Below are 13,633 nucleotides of genomic sequence, written 5' to 3' on the forward strand. Positions count from 1 at the left end.
CATTTTCAATTAGCACAACAATTTATCTTGAGGCCTAAACTATTTTAGGTCACTGTGAAGTACACATTTTCTAGTAGTTTTAAAAATGGTCACTTCTCTAACCTGGCCAAATAAAATGCAGAGGTAGAACATTCAATCAGTTTTTGATGGTAGTAGCTATTTGTTTTCTTTTTATTTTCTTTTTCAGGCTGTGCTTGGTTTAAGTGAGACAGGAAAACCTTAACTAGTTTTAAGGTTCTGATGAACATGCAGGTTCAACACAGCTACCAGATTTAGTAAACAAATGTGCCCAGAAAAGCTTACCCTGTCCCTCATTCCACGTAACCATGCATTTATAGATAAATCTGGTCAAAATCCCAAATCTTTCAAAACTCTGTTTCAGTACATTTTAACAGAATTCCTATTTATAGCCAAGATCAGCTTAATAGCTTAAAATAAAAACAACCCACATAATTCAAATATTAAGCTTTTGCTTAGGCCAAATATGACTAAAAGGCCCAGATTCAATCTAACTAGTTTCAATATTTACCTATGGCTTAGTCCTACCAATCCTGCATATGCTAATATTATCATTAAAAGGGAGAAATCCAGTCTCTGCCTGCCTCCACTTGTTCCTTCCTATTATCTTGCTCTTACAGCCACCAGCACTTACTATTATAAGAAAGCAGAACTGAAAGAGAGATCCAGGTTAAAGCAACCAGTATTGCCATATCTGACTGAAAGTTAATTGGTTTCCTGTCCCAGCTCACCACACTCCTAGCACAAGGACAGTAATGGGAACACAGCCAGAAGAAAGGAACGGGCAATGGAGGCAGCAGGTAGAGCACAGGCTTGTGGTGGAAAAAAGCATATGTGCCTCTAACTTAGAGCTTTATTTCCTTATGGCCTTTCCAAAGACAATGGGAAGTAAACATTGCCAGAGGGTGATTCTTCATACTGTAGTAATCAACTTGTGCTGAGAGAAAAGAGCTACACAAAATCACCTACAAATTCAAACCAAAAATTTGATCACATGAAGGTTTCCCAATTAAGATCTTCATCATTTGGATTTAAAGTGGTGTAGCCTAACAGTAGGGAACCAAATGTGGCACTGCAATGTGCATTTTATGCTTAGTTCATCTACCTGCCCGCTGTCAAATATTAGACAAGTAAATAACCTTTGTGTCTCTTTCCTTCTGAGTTTTGTGTGTGTGTGCTGTAGAAACTGCATGTGTTTAAGCTACCCAGATAAGAGGGATCTACTGTGTTTGCACTGTGCTTAGCAAAACAGATCTTCCAGTTCACCTGGTTTCCCTCACTGCTACTGCATTGCAGGACTGAATGCAGCCTCCACATTGGTGAGGGGCTGGACACGGCACATTGCTGTAATCCTTCCCTGCTCACCGCACCAGGCAGTGCTGATAACAAGGGTGCAGCTTCCTTAGAGTTCCCCTCTTCTTCCTTATAAATCTTTTCCCAGTGGTTAAAAGCACTGTTGTTATCACCGCAAAAGGCAGCAATGGCAGATGAGTACGAAAGTAGCACGAGGGGAAAAAAACAAACCAAAGCAACAAAAATCAACAGAAATGCAATGGTAAGTTTTAAAGGAATCCACCTCCCAGCAAAGTATCTTTCAGGCAACACAGTCTGGATTTTAAATCTGAAATCACAGAATCAAGGTAAAGTCAACATCAGGGGTACAGAAAGGTTTTTTTTATATGCCAGCCTAAAATACGCTACAGATAAAACCAAAACAAAGGAATAAACAAGAAGGCTGTTTGTGGGATGGGGTTGATGGGAAGGTCATGGTCTGAAAGTTTACCACCATTTGTTATAACAGCAGTAGAGGCTTCACTCATACAGATGTCTATAAAAACAATTTCATCTTTTTGTTGTGTGATGCTGAAAACACAGCCAAGCACCAACAGAAACAACTGGTTAGCTACAAAACCAAGGCCAAACCCAAAGCAGGTTAGAAGAAAAAATACTTCTCACTTCCCTATAGTTACACATGCAAACAATAATCTTTGCGTGTCATTTTCAAATCAACTACATAAACTTAAAATGCTCAGAAAGCTACAAAATACTTCTCTGCTATGTATAATAGTGAAGATTTTCTTCATCTGTTCTGAGAACCAGATCAATTTATTACTTATGGGAAAGGTTCTGCCATGCTGGTAGGCTTAAATATATTATGTATATATACATAATAATAAAATAAACATATTATGTACATATACATAATTTCTCAATTAAACGAGCAGTCTTACATACCAACTGTGATGTCAACGTTGGGATCTCTAGTGAGATATTCAAGTACAGGGCCAGAAACATAGCCAGATCCAAGCAATAAGACCCTCTTCTTCTTACCCATCTTCAGCGACCGAGCGTGTTCCCTAGGAAGTGTTACAGGCAATGTTAAAAACCACACAGAAGAAGGAAACTGTAAGTTACTAAAGCTAACAGAATAAGTATGTTTTAATAAGTCTACAAACCAAGAGCGCTATTCAGACCAAGAATCAAGTTTCCTGGCTATCTAACCCACGACTGGGCAATCACTGGCTAGTAAGTACTGCTTCCTCTCTTCTGCTGTGTAACTTCTAGTTTCTTTCCTCTAATATAAGCATGATCAAATCCATCAACATCTCCACTGTTTCTCCAATTGCTACTGCCACTGTTCAACACATTTTTCCTCAGTTGTCACTATAGTTTTCTCAATGGCCAAATTATTGTAACCTGATCACTTGAGGATCTCCAAGCTGTCTATGTCATGCTGGGCTGTCAGAAAGGGATTTCAGACTCTGCCTTGATCCCTTTACATCACAATTAACTGTAAAAGTACATAAAACCATGCTGGTGAAAGCGTGTTTTAGGTTAGTTAGACTAGGTTCATATTAGTCCATCACAGGAACGTAACAGTCAATAAAAGTCAAATAAAAGTTAATGCCCAATTAAGAAATCTGCGAAGAGAGTCAAAACAATACCAGATACATCTACATCATCTGTCTGAAGCATATTCCAGCCCACTAACTGTGTCTGAGTATTTATAAAGCTTGAATTACTCTCCAAAATTCCAGATGTTCTATCCTCCCTTCCTCTACTTTCAGGTTTAGTTGGGATTTTTTTAGAAATTTATTATTTTCAATTCATTAAATCTGAATGGTATGTACCAATGTATCACCCTTCCAATCTATCTAAATTATTATTATAGGTTACTGTACATTTTGACCTTCATACAAGTTTTATAGATTTGATTAAAAAAAAAAAAACAAAAATTAAATCATTACTTAAACCATCCACAGAAAGCCTCCTAAGTCCATCATAACCTTTCATATGAAAAACCCAAGGATCTTCCTCCTACTACTATCGATTCTAATATAACATCTTTTTCCTCAGCTACACCTTCATGGGAAAGGGAAGAGAAAGAATTTCTCTCCAGCCAGGGAGCAGCAGTGTTATGCAGGAGCTTGGTGTTGACAAAGGGGAGACTTCCTGTATCAAAGCTAGCTAGATTTTGCAATTAAATTTCTTAGCATATTTATTAAAAACTTCTCCAATGTCTAGAATGAGGTCACACTTGAATCAAACATAGCATGTCTGCTCTAGGACAGGCACAAACATGAACTGCCAAATGACTCATCAAGAGTGGGAACAGAACCTACACAGTCCCAGAAAAGAACATTTCAGATTATGCCTATTCTCTACATATAAGTTTCAATAATTCAGTTATGTTAATCGATGAACAAACAACACTAATACTTAGTGGTCCACATTGTTAATGGGATATGCCATTGCAGATGTGGATGAGGAACCAGTAGCAGGTGTGAAGGAAGTAAAGATGAAAAGATGGAGATAAGTTCAGTAAATCAAACTGCTCCTGCATTCTAATGGCACCCAAGACAGTTCAGTTCCAACAGCCTGGCTATCCTATGTCTGAAATGTTCATGGATCTCTAAAGGGTATAAGCAATTAGTCTAAATAGAGCCCTCAGAAACTTAACTAGACACAGCATAATGTTTTGATAAGAATAATAACACAAGCCACATAATTTCTACAGGCTCTAAACAAGAGCTTGTCTCTAGCTAAACCTTCACAACTTAAGCAGTGAAATCTCTGCTTTCATTTGCATTATCTCCAAAGTTTGCAAAGTAAAAGAGGGTATTGTAGCAGGTCTTGCTTTTCTGACAGCTAAGTGAGCAACACCAATGAACAACTAAACATCACATGCAACACACAGATCTGCAGAAATACCAAAAATCTACCCACAAAAAAGCCCTTGGGAATGAATTCTCCAGATTCTCTGGGTAGTTCACACAAGACCATCCAAGCAATTATGGAGAAAGGAAAAAAAAAAAAAAAAACAAACCAACCTAGATTATCATGCTGTGTGAGAAATAAGAAAAATTGTTACTGAGACAGCCTCTTGAGGCAGTCTACCAAACCACACACAACAAAAAAATCACTATGAGCTGAAGTCTTTGAGAGGCAAACTGCACGTGACTTTGGGTGGAAAACACCTATGGTTCATCATGCACAAGGTCATAACCAGAACTCCTGGAGTTCCCGATGGAAATTGGAGACGTTTGGCGTACAAAAGTCAACACTCTATGCTTTTAGTTCATAGTGCATGCAGTGCTTGTGGTCAGAGCAATTTCAGCTTTTGTATGATGTACAGTGCAGCTGGCACTGACCATGAAGATGAAGTCAGAGGTAGCCACTTATTGTCTGATTAACATTTTTCATAGGTAAACTACAGGTGTTTGTTAATGCCCAGGTTATTTATACTTTTGTTAGCTTAATCCATTCAATGCTACTTCTTTCTTGTTACCATGGGTGGATAACTACTGACACAGGGTATGGATGAAGTGGTAGCTAAAGCTATATAATGAAAAGTCTGAGAATCTCACAGAGGGCCCTGAATACATCCAGTCACAGAACAATGCTATACAGCACAACACTTGAGCCATACTAGAGGAAGCTAGATTCAAGGTATGTTAGAGAGCATTTTCCTTTCAGCCATTCCTTTCAAAGGACTGTATTTTATATCCATTTTAAAGGGCCAAGGAGTAACAGAATTATACTAGCATGTGGCTGTTTTCTTGCCTCTGGTAAAATAGTCTTCATAACGTAAGAAAGAGGGAAATTACCACTTTCTCAACTTAAATATAAGTTACTAACAACACATGCTAATGATTTAGGCAATGTGCATTAAGAAAGAAAGAAATCATCAAGCTAGGAGACATTCAGACACAGTACAATACAGCAGTATTCCACCAAAACACAAGAGTAAATAAATGCAAAAGGAGACATAGAATGCAGAAAAGTTGGGTGTTTTTTTAAACCTTGAACAAAATAAACTTAAAAAAACTATACATTACCTGCTCTCCCTCAATTTCTGGATATATTCAAATTTAGGTGTCAGTGAGCCATTGGATGCAATCACTGCCTAGAAATATATGAAAAAAATTTTTAGGGTTTTTTGTACCTGTATGTTTTAAAGCAGAGGAAGACAAGCAGAGTGCCAAATTGCAAAACTTACATCTCGAACAACAGATGAGTAGTTCTGCCTTTCAAGAGGTTCTGAGCCTTCTGATAACAGCTGTGGAGTTAAGTTATTTCAAATCAGGTCATTTTATTTCCTTTTTTTTCCCCCACAGTAAAACATCAAGATTTTAAGCAAGATTTTTACACAACAAATGCATGCAACAATATCAATATCCTGTAGATCTGAAATTTTCCTGGCCCTGATCAGTGTCATTTGACTTTTATGAAAATACAGGAAATCAAACAGCAGTCTGATTGTGAGTGATTGTCAAGTGCCCCAAGAAAATCAGATTTAGATACCTACTGCAAGGTCCAGGAGCAATGAACTACCTGACAGAGGCTGTTTCCTGCCTGCAGAAAGTGTTCTTGACAAATGCCTAAGACATCCAGGTCACTGATGTCTGATTCACAAATTGCTTTTTGAAAGTGTTACCTCAAGACTTAGAAAGCTTTTTTTTTTGCTTTTTTTTTTTTTTTAAGTACAAAGTCATTTATGTTCTACAGCAGATTCCTTTTGAATGTATAAAGGAGACCAGAAAAGCAACAAACAAGCAGACCAAAGTCTGAGCCTTTTGTCTTCTTGTTGGACACATAAGGCCTTACCATCTCTTCAATATATGGGAAAAGCAAATCACCAAAGTACTCTGTTGCTTCTATAGGAAGCTGGGCTGGCAGATTGTCGATGGAACACATCAGAATCCCAGACCCTTCAACACTGAAAGAGAGAACACAGCTCTTCTCAACTACTTCTCCACATTTCAGAAGTGTGTTAAACGCATGATTTTTCAATATAATGTTTCACTGTACAAATTACAGAGGAAAGTAATAAAAATTAAAGGCTCTCCCACCTGTCATGAATAATATGCTGGTCAGCATCATACATACAAAATGGACTGTCAATTGTTGTACACTCTGTCATAAATTCTATAGATCCTCCAGTGTCTGCTGAAATGTCACATATTGCCAGAAGTCTAAAGTGATTGAACAAAAAACACAAAGGAATAGAGCATTATCCAAATTACTAAAAAAACATAGGTATAAAAGATCACAACTGAACAGGGAATAAAAGAAACTTGAGAAGATCTATCAGACTTTTAGTTTCATTCATCTTAACCAATTTCGAAGTCAACACAACAGAAGCGATGACATCCAGAAACATCATGGAAATCTGGCCCTCCTATAGTCGTAAGATTTCCATTCACATCAACAAGAACATGTGTAACTTCTCAAAGACCAGGAGAATCCGCTCATCCATCATTTTTCTCCATACTCCATGTGCTGGCAACACCTCCTATCCATTATCCATCTACCCGTTTTCCCAAACTGTCACTGGGCAGTCCTGCACTAGAAAAGCTTCATCATCATAAAGGGAAATCAAAAGTGGCTACCTCCTTTCAGTTCACAGCTAGCTGGCACAGGTGCAGTGTTCATTAGCCTAACTCACAGCCTCTGGCATCACTCAACACTTAAATTCTTTATTTGTCATGTGAGAGAAAGAAAGGTGTCAAGACTGGGCAGAGACAAAGATCTGCTTCCTCACCAGCATACACTGCCATATCCTCCTCAAATCCATCCCCCAGGTTCCCTGAGAACTTTACACAGGGCTATTAGAGAAAGAGTGCCTCCCACCCACACTAAAAGGACAGTAACCCTGAATCTGCATCCCATGTTACATCCTTAAAGCTATTCAGTTATGAAGCATTTCTGCTACCTGCTGCAGAAATCAGAAGCGTTACAGAACAGCTATTGAAATTCTACAAGCCATATGACAGGGCAGGAAGAACTTGACCAACAAACTCTGCTCAGGCATAGAAACTTCCGGCAGTAATGGTGCTGTAGGTACATTTCCCAGATGTCACACTGTTTTTATTGGATTCTGCACAAGGATCAATGGCAGAACTACCTTTGCAGAAAGACAGCCGATACCTGTCATTCATTTGTACTGTGATGTTTTCAAAAACTCCAAACTGTGAAAACATGACTGCAAAGCACAGAGGAACAAAAGCAGAATCAATGGGGCATTGTGCAACATGTAAGAGGAAAAACACAAGAGTAATTTAGTAGATACTGTGGTGAAACTGCCTAACATTACAAGTTAATCGTGGTGCTGCAGAATTGTTGCAAGTGAACTGAGGCGTCTTACTTGTGTGGTAACTCAGGACAGCCCTCTGTTGCACCAGTAGCAGATCTAACTGGCACCAGCAGCTTCTGAGCATCCTGTCGGTTTAACAAGCGAGGAGTATGTTGCTCCCAGTATATGCCATTAATTAAACAGGTTGTGTAGGGTGCAATCTGCAAAGAAAGGTACAGATGCCCGATGTTCTCATCTAGTACTTTACAAAGTTGAAAGCACCTGGTTTAGTGTTTTAAATTTTCTCCCAAACAATGGATATGCAAAGAAGTAGTAAGTACCAACACTGTGCAAAATCTTACATAAAAGAAAAGAAGACATGCTCACATCAGTGTTAAAGCGAGAAGTGTAAAGTTCTGGATGTTTATCATAGTCTACTGGATCATATACTCCATCACGTTTCCTTACAAGATGATGGTGACGACTTAATACTGTCCCATAGACTTTTCTGAGGTCTGAGGTTAAAAAAAAATTAAATTAAAAAAAATTAGCTATTATACTTGGTCAAAAACGGTTCCAGTATTTTCAATCATGTTATTGTCACAGCATACCTCCAGATCTGGAAACTTCCTTTAACTCATGTGGTTCCACAAACTCACATGGGAGTGCATTGAACATTTCTTGAGCACCCTGTAAATCACGAAGTAGGATTCAGAATGAGCAGAGAATATAAGGGTAGTGTAAAACTGCTCATCTGGTGTGTGAAAACAAATACAAAAATGCCATGCACAACTTGACAGTCTTGCCAGAGGATATCTTCAGAGATGTACAAACTGTTTAACACATACCCCCACTTATCCAAAACAAAGCTGCCCGAGCTCTATGTTCAAAGAATTTATATCATTCTCCATTACTGCAGTATGCCTGACCCACAATCCAATTGTCTGGTTTATATTTCTAATGGCAGGGGGCCTCAACTCAGCCACAATAGATGGGTTTGCTGCCACTTTAAGGAGCAGCTTCTCTTTAGGGAAGACTCCTGAAGCCACTCCTCACCAACCAGGCTCTTTTAAAGGCAGAGAACTTCAAGATGCCTTTCTCAATGAGCTGTGATCACAGAACAGGGGCCTTTCAGAAACACCATCCTTTAGTCCAGAAAGCACATGTTTACACAGGCAGCGACTGCACTTTATAGCTGGGGCCTGGTTAACTGATCTTTGTTGTCAAAACCAGGAATAAGCCTTTTCCCTAGGTCATAGAAAATAGCTCTAAAGTCCAGCATTTGTAAGCCAAGTCAATGCTATAAAAACAGGTATAAGAAAATCAGCAATTTAGTATTAGAAAAAAATTACTCTTTCTCCCATACTTTAATGGGCAGATACAACATACCTTGTGAGCCCTGAGTCAACAGAATGGAGAGGGAGACAAAAATCACACAGGTGGGAAAGGAGAAATGAGCAGTAAGACTTAACCCATTTTTCATGTTAAGAAGTTAGCACAGTCAGACTTGTCAGCATGACCTCATCTTAAAGGCATTAGTTTAGTGTACTTTAAAATTCTTACTGGCAAAGAAAAACCTGAAGTCCAAGTAAACAAAATGAACTCATCTATTTAATCTGATATGCACCAAACGTCAAGAAGTTCTATTAATAATAATGTAGCATTTCATCTTGAAGACAGAATTCTTACCTTAGAAACATTACCAGTGCCCGTAAACACAAATGTTAGGGGCCCGACTGACTTTGGCATCAATCCCAGTGAAATCTCATACCCGGCATCCCGTACTGCCTGCACAGCCTGACTGCTATTTCTGTAGTTATGTGCCATCCCAATGTGCTGAAATCAAAGGCACAGAACCATCAAAATATTTTCCATATTCAAATACAGATAATTACATACAAAAAAATACATACACATATACTCTTACCATGAAGGGAGTGTGATGTCCCAGGGCTAAAAATCGTAATCCCAATCCATGTAGAATATTGATCATTCCTATTGTTCAAAAAAGCAGAAAAATCAGACCATCAGTGTTAATTATGAATATGCGCAGTTAGAAACCACAGAGACTGAGTGAAGTCTAAAATCATCCTGGACATTTTTGCCCATATTTTAATATTAATACTTTACTGCTAAAGGAAGTCTACATAAAACCAGGGAAGGAGAAATTCAATAGCCAGCCATGACCTTAAACCTGCGCTTGGCCCGCATTATGCATTTCAGCACTACTTAATACTCTACTATCCTTTTATGAGATGTATCCACATCACCAGCTTCCCAAGGAGATAATAAAGAGAGTGTCCTGAAGAAACAGAGCTGAAGTTCAGTAGAAAGGAATGAGAACCATGCCTCACACAGATCAGTGTAAATGGATAACAGAGTGACAAACAGATGTTCAAACTTGCAGGACTGACAGCAGCCATTTCTTTCAAAAGCATATTCAGCTGCTCTCTTGATATTTAGTCTGCCTCGAGTTAGTTGAATAGACAAACAGGACTTCAACACAACATAAAATAGCAGATTTGCCAGGAGTCCACAGGGCTATTTGACATGTAGTCTCATCAAAAGCAGAGAGCACAAAACAGAATGGAAAAAAGCTCGTAAAAGCAGGAGTTGAAAATGCTGTTAAAAACACATTGCAAGCCTCAACTTCCAGGAAATGCAGACAACCAGGAGTATTACAAGAGGTTACTTGTTGCAAGCCTGCCTTTACTTTATGCACTATACCTGCTACACCAGCCCACTTTCCAAAGGCCACAACTCGCATTCCTTTATGATCAACCATTTTTTCATAGTCAAACAGTCGAATTTCCTGAAAATACATAGCAAACTGAGTATTAAAATTTTCAGTGAATGCAGTCGTGGCACACTGCTCTCCTAGGAATGACCTTTTCTTATGCCTTTGTCATCCTTTGTGATAGAGGCTGATGGGCATATGTGAGAAAGATTTAAGTATAAAGATAAAAACCTAAAGGTTGCATTGAATTCTTGTTTTGCAGAGTCTCTGCACTGCCCGTGCGCTCTTGGCACAGAGCTCCCCAGCGTGCCACTCCAGCTGCTGCAGACCCATTCACATCCTCTGCCAAGGGGCTGCTCACTTCTGCGAGAACTGGCTGCCTCCCTCTGTAACCTCCAATATGCACTCCAGTTTATTAACTTCCCATAAAAACCGTCATGTTCATACAGCATGAACCTCTCTCGAGCATAATATGCTTGCAACTCATGTGTCTTATGCAGATAAACAGAGTAGCATTGCAAGAACGCGATCCTCTAAGCAGGAAATACTCGGCTCCAGGAAAGGATACTGAAAGCAGTCTTCATGAGCTACCTACAACTAGGCATGCTGGAAGTAACCACAGTAGGCAGCAAGCTTTCGATCACACTTCAATATTAAATTCCATTTCCACCCTATGTTAACAGCCAATTGTTTTCACTAGGACATAATTTACCTGTCTTAAAATCTCATCCAAAAGGGGCATGTTTGCCTCCTGAGCTTTAATAGTGTGAGAGAAGAAGGCATAGTTCTTTTTAGGGATCAGTTTGTCCTCTGGAGGTCTCTTCACACCTACTATCAGAGAAGCCTCAGAGATATCTTCTTGAATAATACCACCTGCTTTGACATAATCCTATGAAAGAGAAAAATCAAAGTAAAATTTTCTGTGTTTTTTTCATATTCAGATCTCAGTACATAAGCAACTAGAACAGAGGACAAATAGATAATTCTTCAAAGCAGAAATAAGTTACTGCACATGATATGTTCATAAACCTCTTTATCAAAAGGGGTATCAAATATCAAAATTAATTTCCATGCTAATATCTCATTATACAAGGTCAGAACATAATTATGTGTGAGTAAAACCCTTCATCTTAAATTCACAGACATTTAAAGTATCTTATAGTATTGCAATAATGAGCAGTCCCTTGTAATGTGTTGAAATACTTGGAAATAAGTTTACGGAAATCTGACAAATTAATTTGAACACTGATGACCTGGTTTTATAAAATTGTGACAGACTAAGTCCAAGCTGAAAAGCAACTTCTAAAAGAATGTTTTACCATATCAAAATTCATTTTTGTTCTCCCTTATTTCAAAAACATATTAAAATTCCAGCTTTCAGTATCATTGTTGTGTACCTAATGTGAGCTGTGCTTTGGTGATAACCAGCACTGAGCTTTAATTAAAAGGTGCTATGTGCAAGTGATCACCAATTCCCTACTTACATTTCCATTTTTATCTGTTGGCTCAGATACCTTACAGCAGATTATTACTGCTGCTACAAAAACTGAAAAAGCTCTAAGTCTAGAAGCTCACAGCATTAAAGAAAAAAAAAAAGCCTCTCTCCTCATTTTACATGAGCAATGAAAAAATGAAAGAGGAATGGGATACACCAGATTCATGCTTCCTCTTTTTTTTTTTTTTAATATGTTTAATTTTTTTAGAGTGTTGTCTCCAGACTAACAGAAGACAAAACCGCCAATCTTAAACAAATTCTCAAGTTTCTACTTCAAGAGCACCTAGAACTTCTTCAGAGATGGCTGAAAGGGCAAGAAATAGAAAAAAAAAAACCTCCAAAAACCCTCTAAAGTGCCAATATTGCATTAAAAGGCTAAACAAGCTACTCCTTTTTCTCTCCACTAGGACACAACGACTGCTCATTTAACAACAAAATGAATAATACATTTTCTCACGTATATTCTTTGAATATTATTTTTCCTCAACTGAGCTATGGTTTTGCTTATCTAACTCCAAATGGGACCTTACCTTTTCATGGATGGCTCTTCGGTTTGACGGCTGCACCAAGACCTTGTATCCCATTTGTGTCAACTCCTTCACATGCTTTGGCGCCAGAGGTGCTCTTCTCTCCCATGCATTGACATCTTCCCGCCTGATGGCCAGCACAGACTTACGATGATGCCAGCGCTTAGCATGATGGAATACACACCTACCATTTGTGTGACTAAAGGCTCTGAGCATGGTAAAGCCTAATGGCAGCAAAGAAAAAGTAGTAAAATAACACATGTATATGTGTGCTACAGACATTGTTTGTGCAAAAGTTCTGGTCCCCTTTAACATCTGCTGTAAAACACAAACCAGCCACTTCATACTCTAGTTACACCCTATTTTTGTGACCATGAATTTACTTTCAGCATACTTTGCCACATTTCAGTTTCGTGGGGTGTCATTACAGAAACAAATTGTTTGCACTGCTGTTAGGAAGGCTTTTAATGTGTTCAATGCACCAAGTTTTTAATTACATGGCTTAAAAACAATGCTGGAAGCTTAAAGATACCAACCAAATTCATTTGCCAGCATAAACATGCAAAGACTGAACACTTCTCAAAGCTTGCATCAAGAACAGTAAGAAGTAACAAACACAGAGAAAGAAAGGAGAATACAGGATATAAAGCAAGAAGTTAATTAAGAGAAAGCCCAATATGTAAGACCAATGCTAAGTATTTTTATATAACTAATTTTTGCACAAACTGAAAATGGAAGATAAGGACAAGACCTTAGCTATTATTCAGCATCCAGCATATCCGTGGCCAGGAGTGACAGGTTTTCTCCCTAATCAGTATTTTACGCAAAGTGGAAAATCTTCATTAGGACAGATTCCCCACTGCAGAGGATTATCCCTTCATTTTCTCTCTCCTCCTCTTCACTTCCAGTGAAGCATATATGCCACTGCTTAGCTCTGGTGTGAACGGCAAGGGCTCTGCACAGGTCCAGCACCAAATACCTAGAAGCCTACAGACTTCAGGTATTTATATGATTAAAAGATATGGATCTCAAAGACAGGGGCTTCAAAGATGTGGTTTAACTTGTAATTACAAGAATCTCTGTATCAAAATGACTTGGGAAGTTCTGTTTGTCCTCATGTCTCAATCTGCTAAAGTCTCTATACACCTAAAGCCTTAAGAGGTCCTATTTAACTCCACGCTTGCTTAAACAGAAAAACTAGGACACAAAGGAAGGCATGAACAGAAGCACACAGTCCTCTATGTTAGCTCCAAGCGTGGTCTTCCTAACACCATCAGATT

The 13,633-nt window shown here is 38.6% G+C and overlaps 1 protein-coding gene across 1 annotated transcript in view; it reads right to left on the reverse strand.

Moving 5' to 3' along the window:
• The window catches only part of AASS (aminoadipate-semialdehyde synthase), a 24,782-nt gene extending 12,213 nt beyond the window's left edge, over positions 1 to 12,569 (reverse strand). The window contains exons 1-13 of the mRNA XM_010180940.1: positions 12,357 to 12,569; positions 11,044 to 11,220; positions 10,322 to 10,406; positions 9,522 to 9,589; positions 9,284 to 9,430; positions 8,206 to 8,284; positions 7,982 to 8,109; positions 7,667 to 7,815; positions 6,372 to 6,494; positions 6,127 to 6,238; positions 5,519 to 5,578; positions 5,358 to 5,425; positions 2,254 to 2,375 (exon numbers count right to left, since the gene is read on the reverse strand). Coding sequence (XP_010179242.1) covers positions 2,254 to 2,375; positions 5,358 to 5,425; positions 5,519 to 5,578; positions 6,127 to 6,238; positions 6,372 to 6,494; positions 7,667 to 7,815; positions 7,982 to 8,109; positions 8,206 to 8,284; positions 9,284 to 9,430; positions 9,522 to 9,589; positions 10,322 to 10,406; positions 11,044 to 11,220; positions 12,357 to 12,569 — 1,531 coding nt within the window. The remainder of the gene's footprint in view (positions 1 to 2,253; positions 2,376 to 5,357; positions 5,426 to 5,518; positions 5,579 to 6,126; positions 6,239 to 6,371; positions 6,495 to 7,666; positions 7,816 to 7,981; positions 8,110 to 8,205; positions 8,285 to 9,283; positions 9,431 to 9,521; positions 9,590 to 10,321; positions 10,407 to 11,043; positions 11,221 to 12,356) is intronic.
• Between the last annotated feature and the right edge of the window lie 1,064 nt (positions 12,570 to 13,633).

The sequence above is a fragment of the Mesitornis unicolor genome, unplaced genomic scaffold (genome assembly GCF_000695765.1).
Source record: "Mesitornis unicolor isolate BGI_N332 unplaced genomic scaffold, ASM69576v1 scaffold13293, whole genome shotgun sequence".
Classification (NCBI taxonomy): domain Eukaryota; kingdom Metazoa; phylum Chordata; class Aves; order Mesitornithiformes; family Mesitornithidae; genus Mesitornis; species Mesitornis unicolor.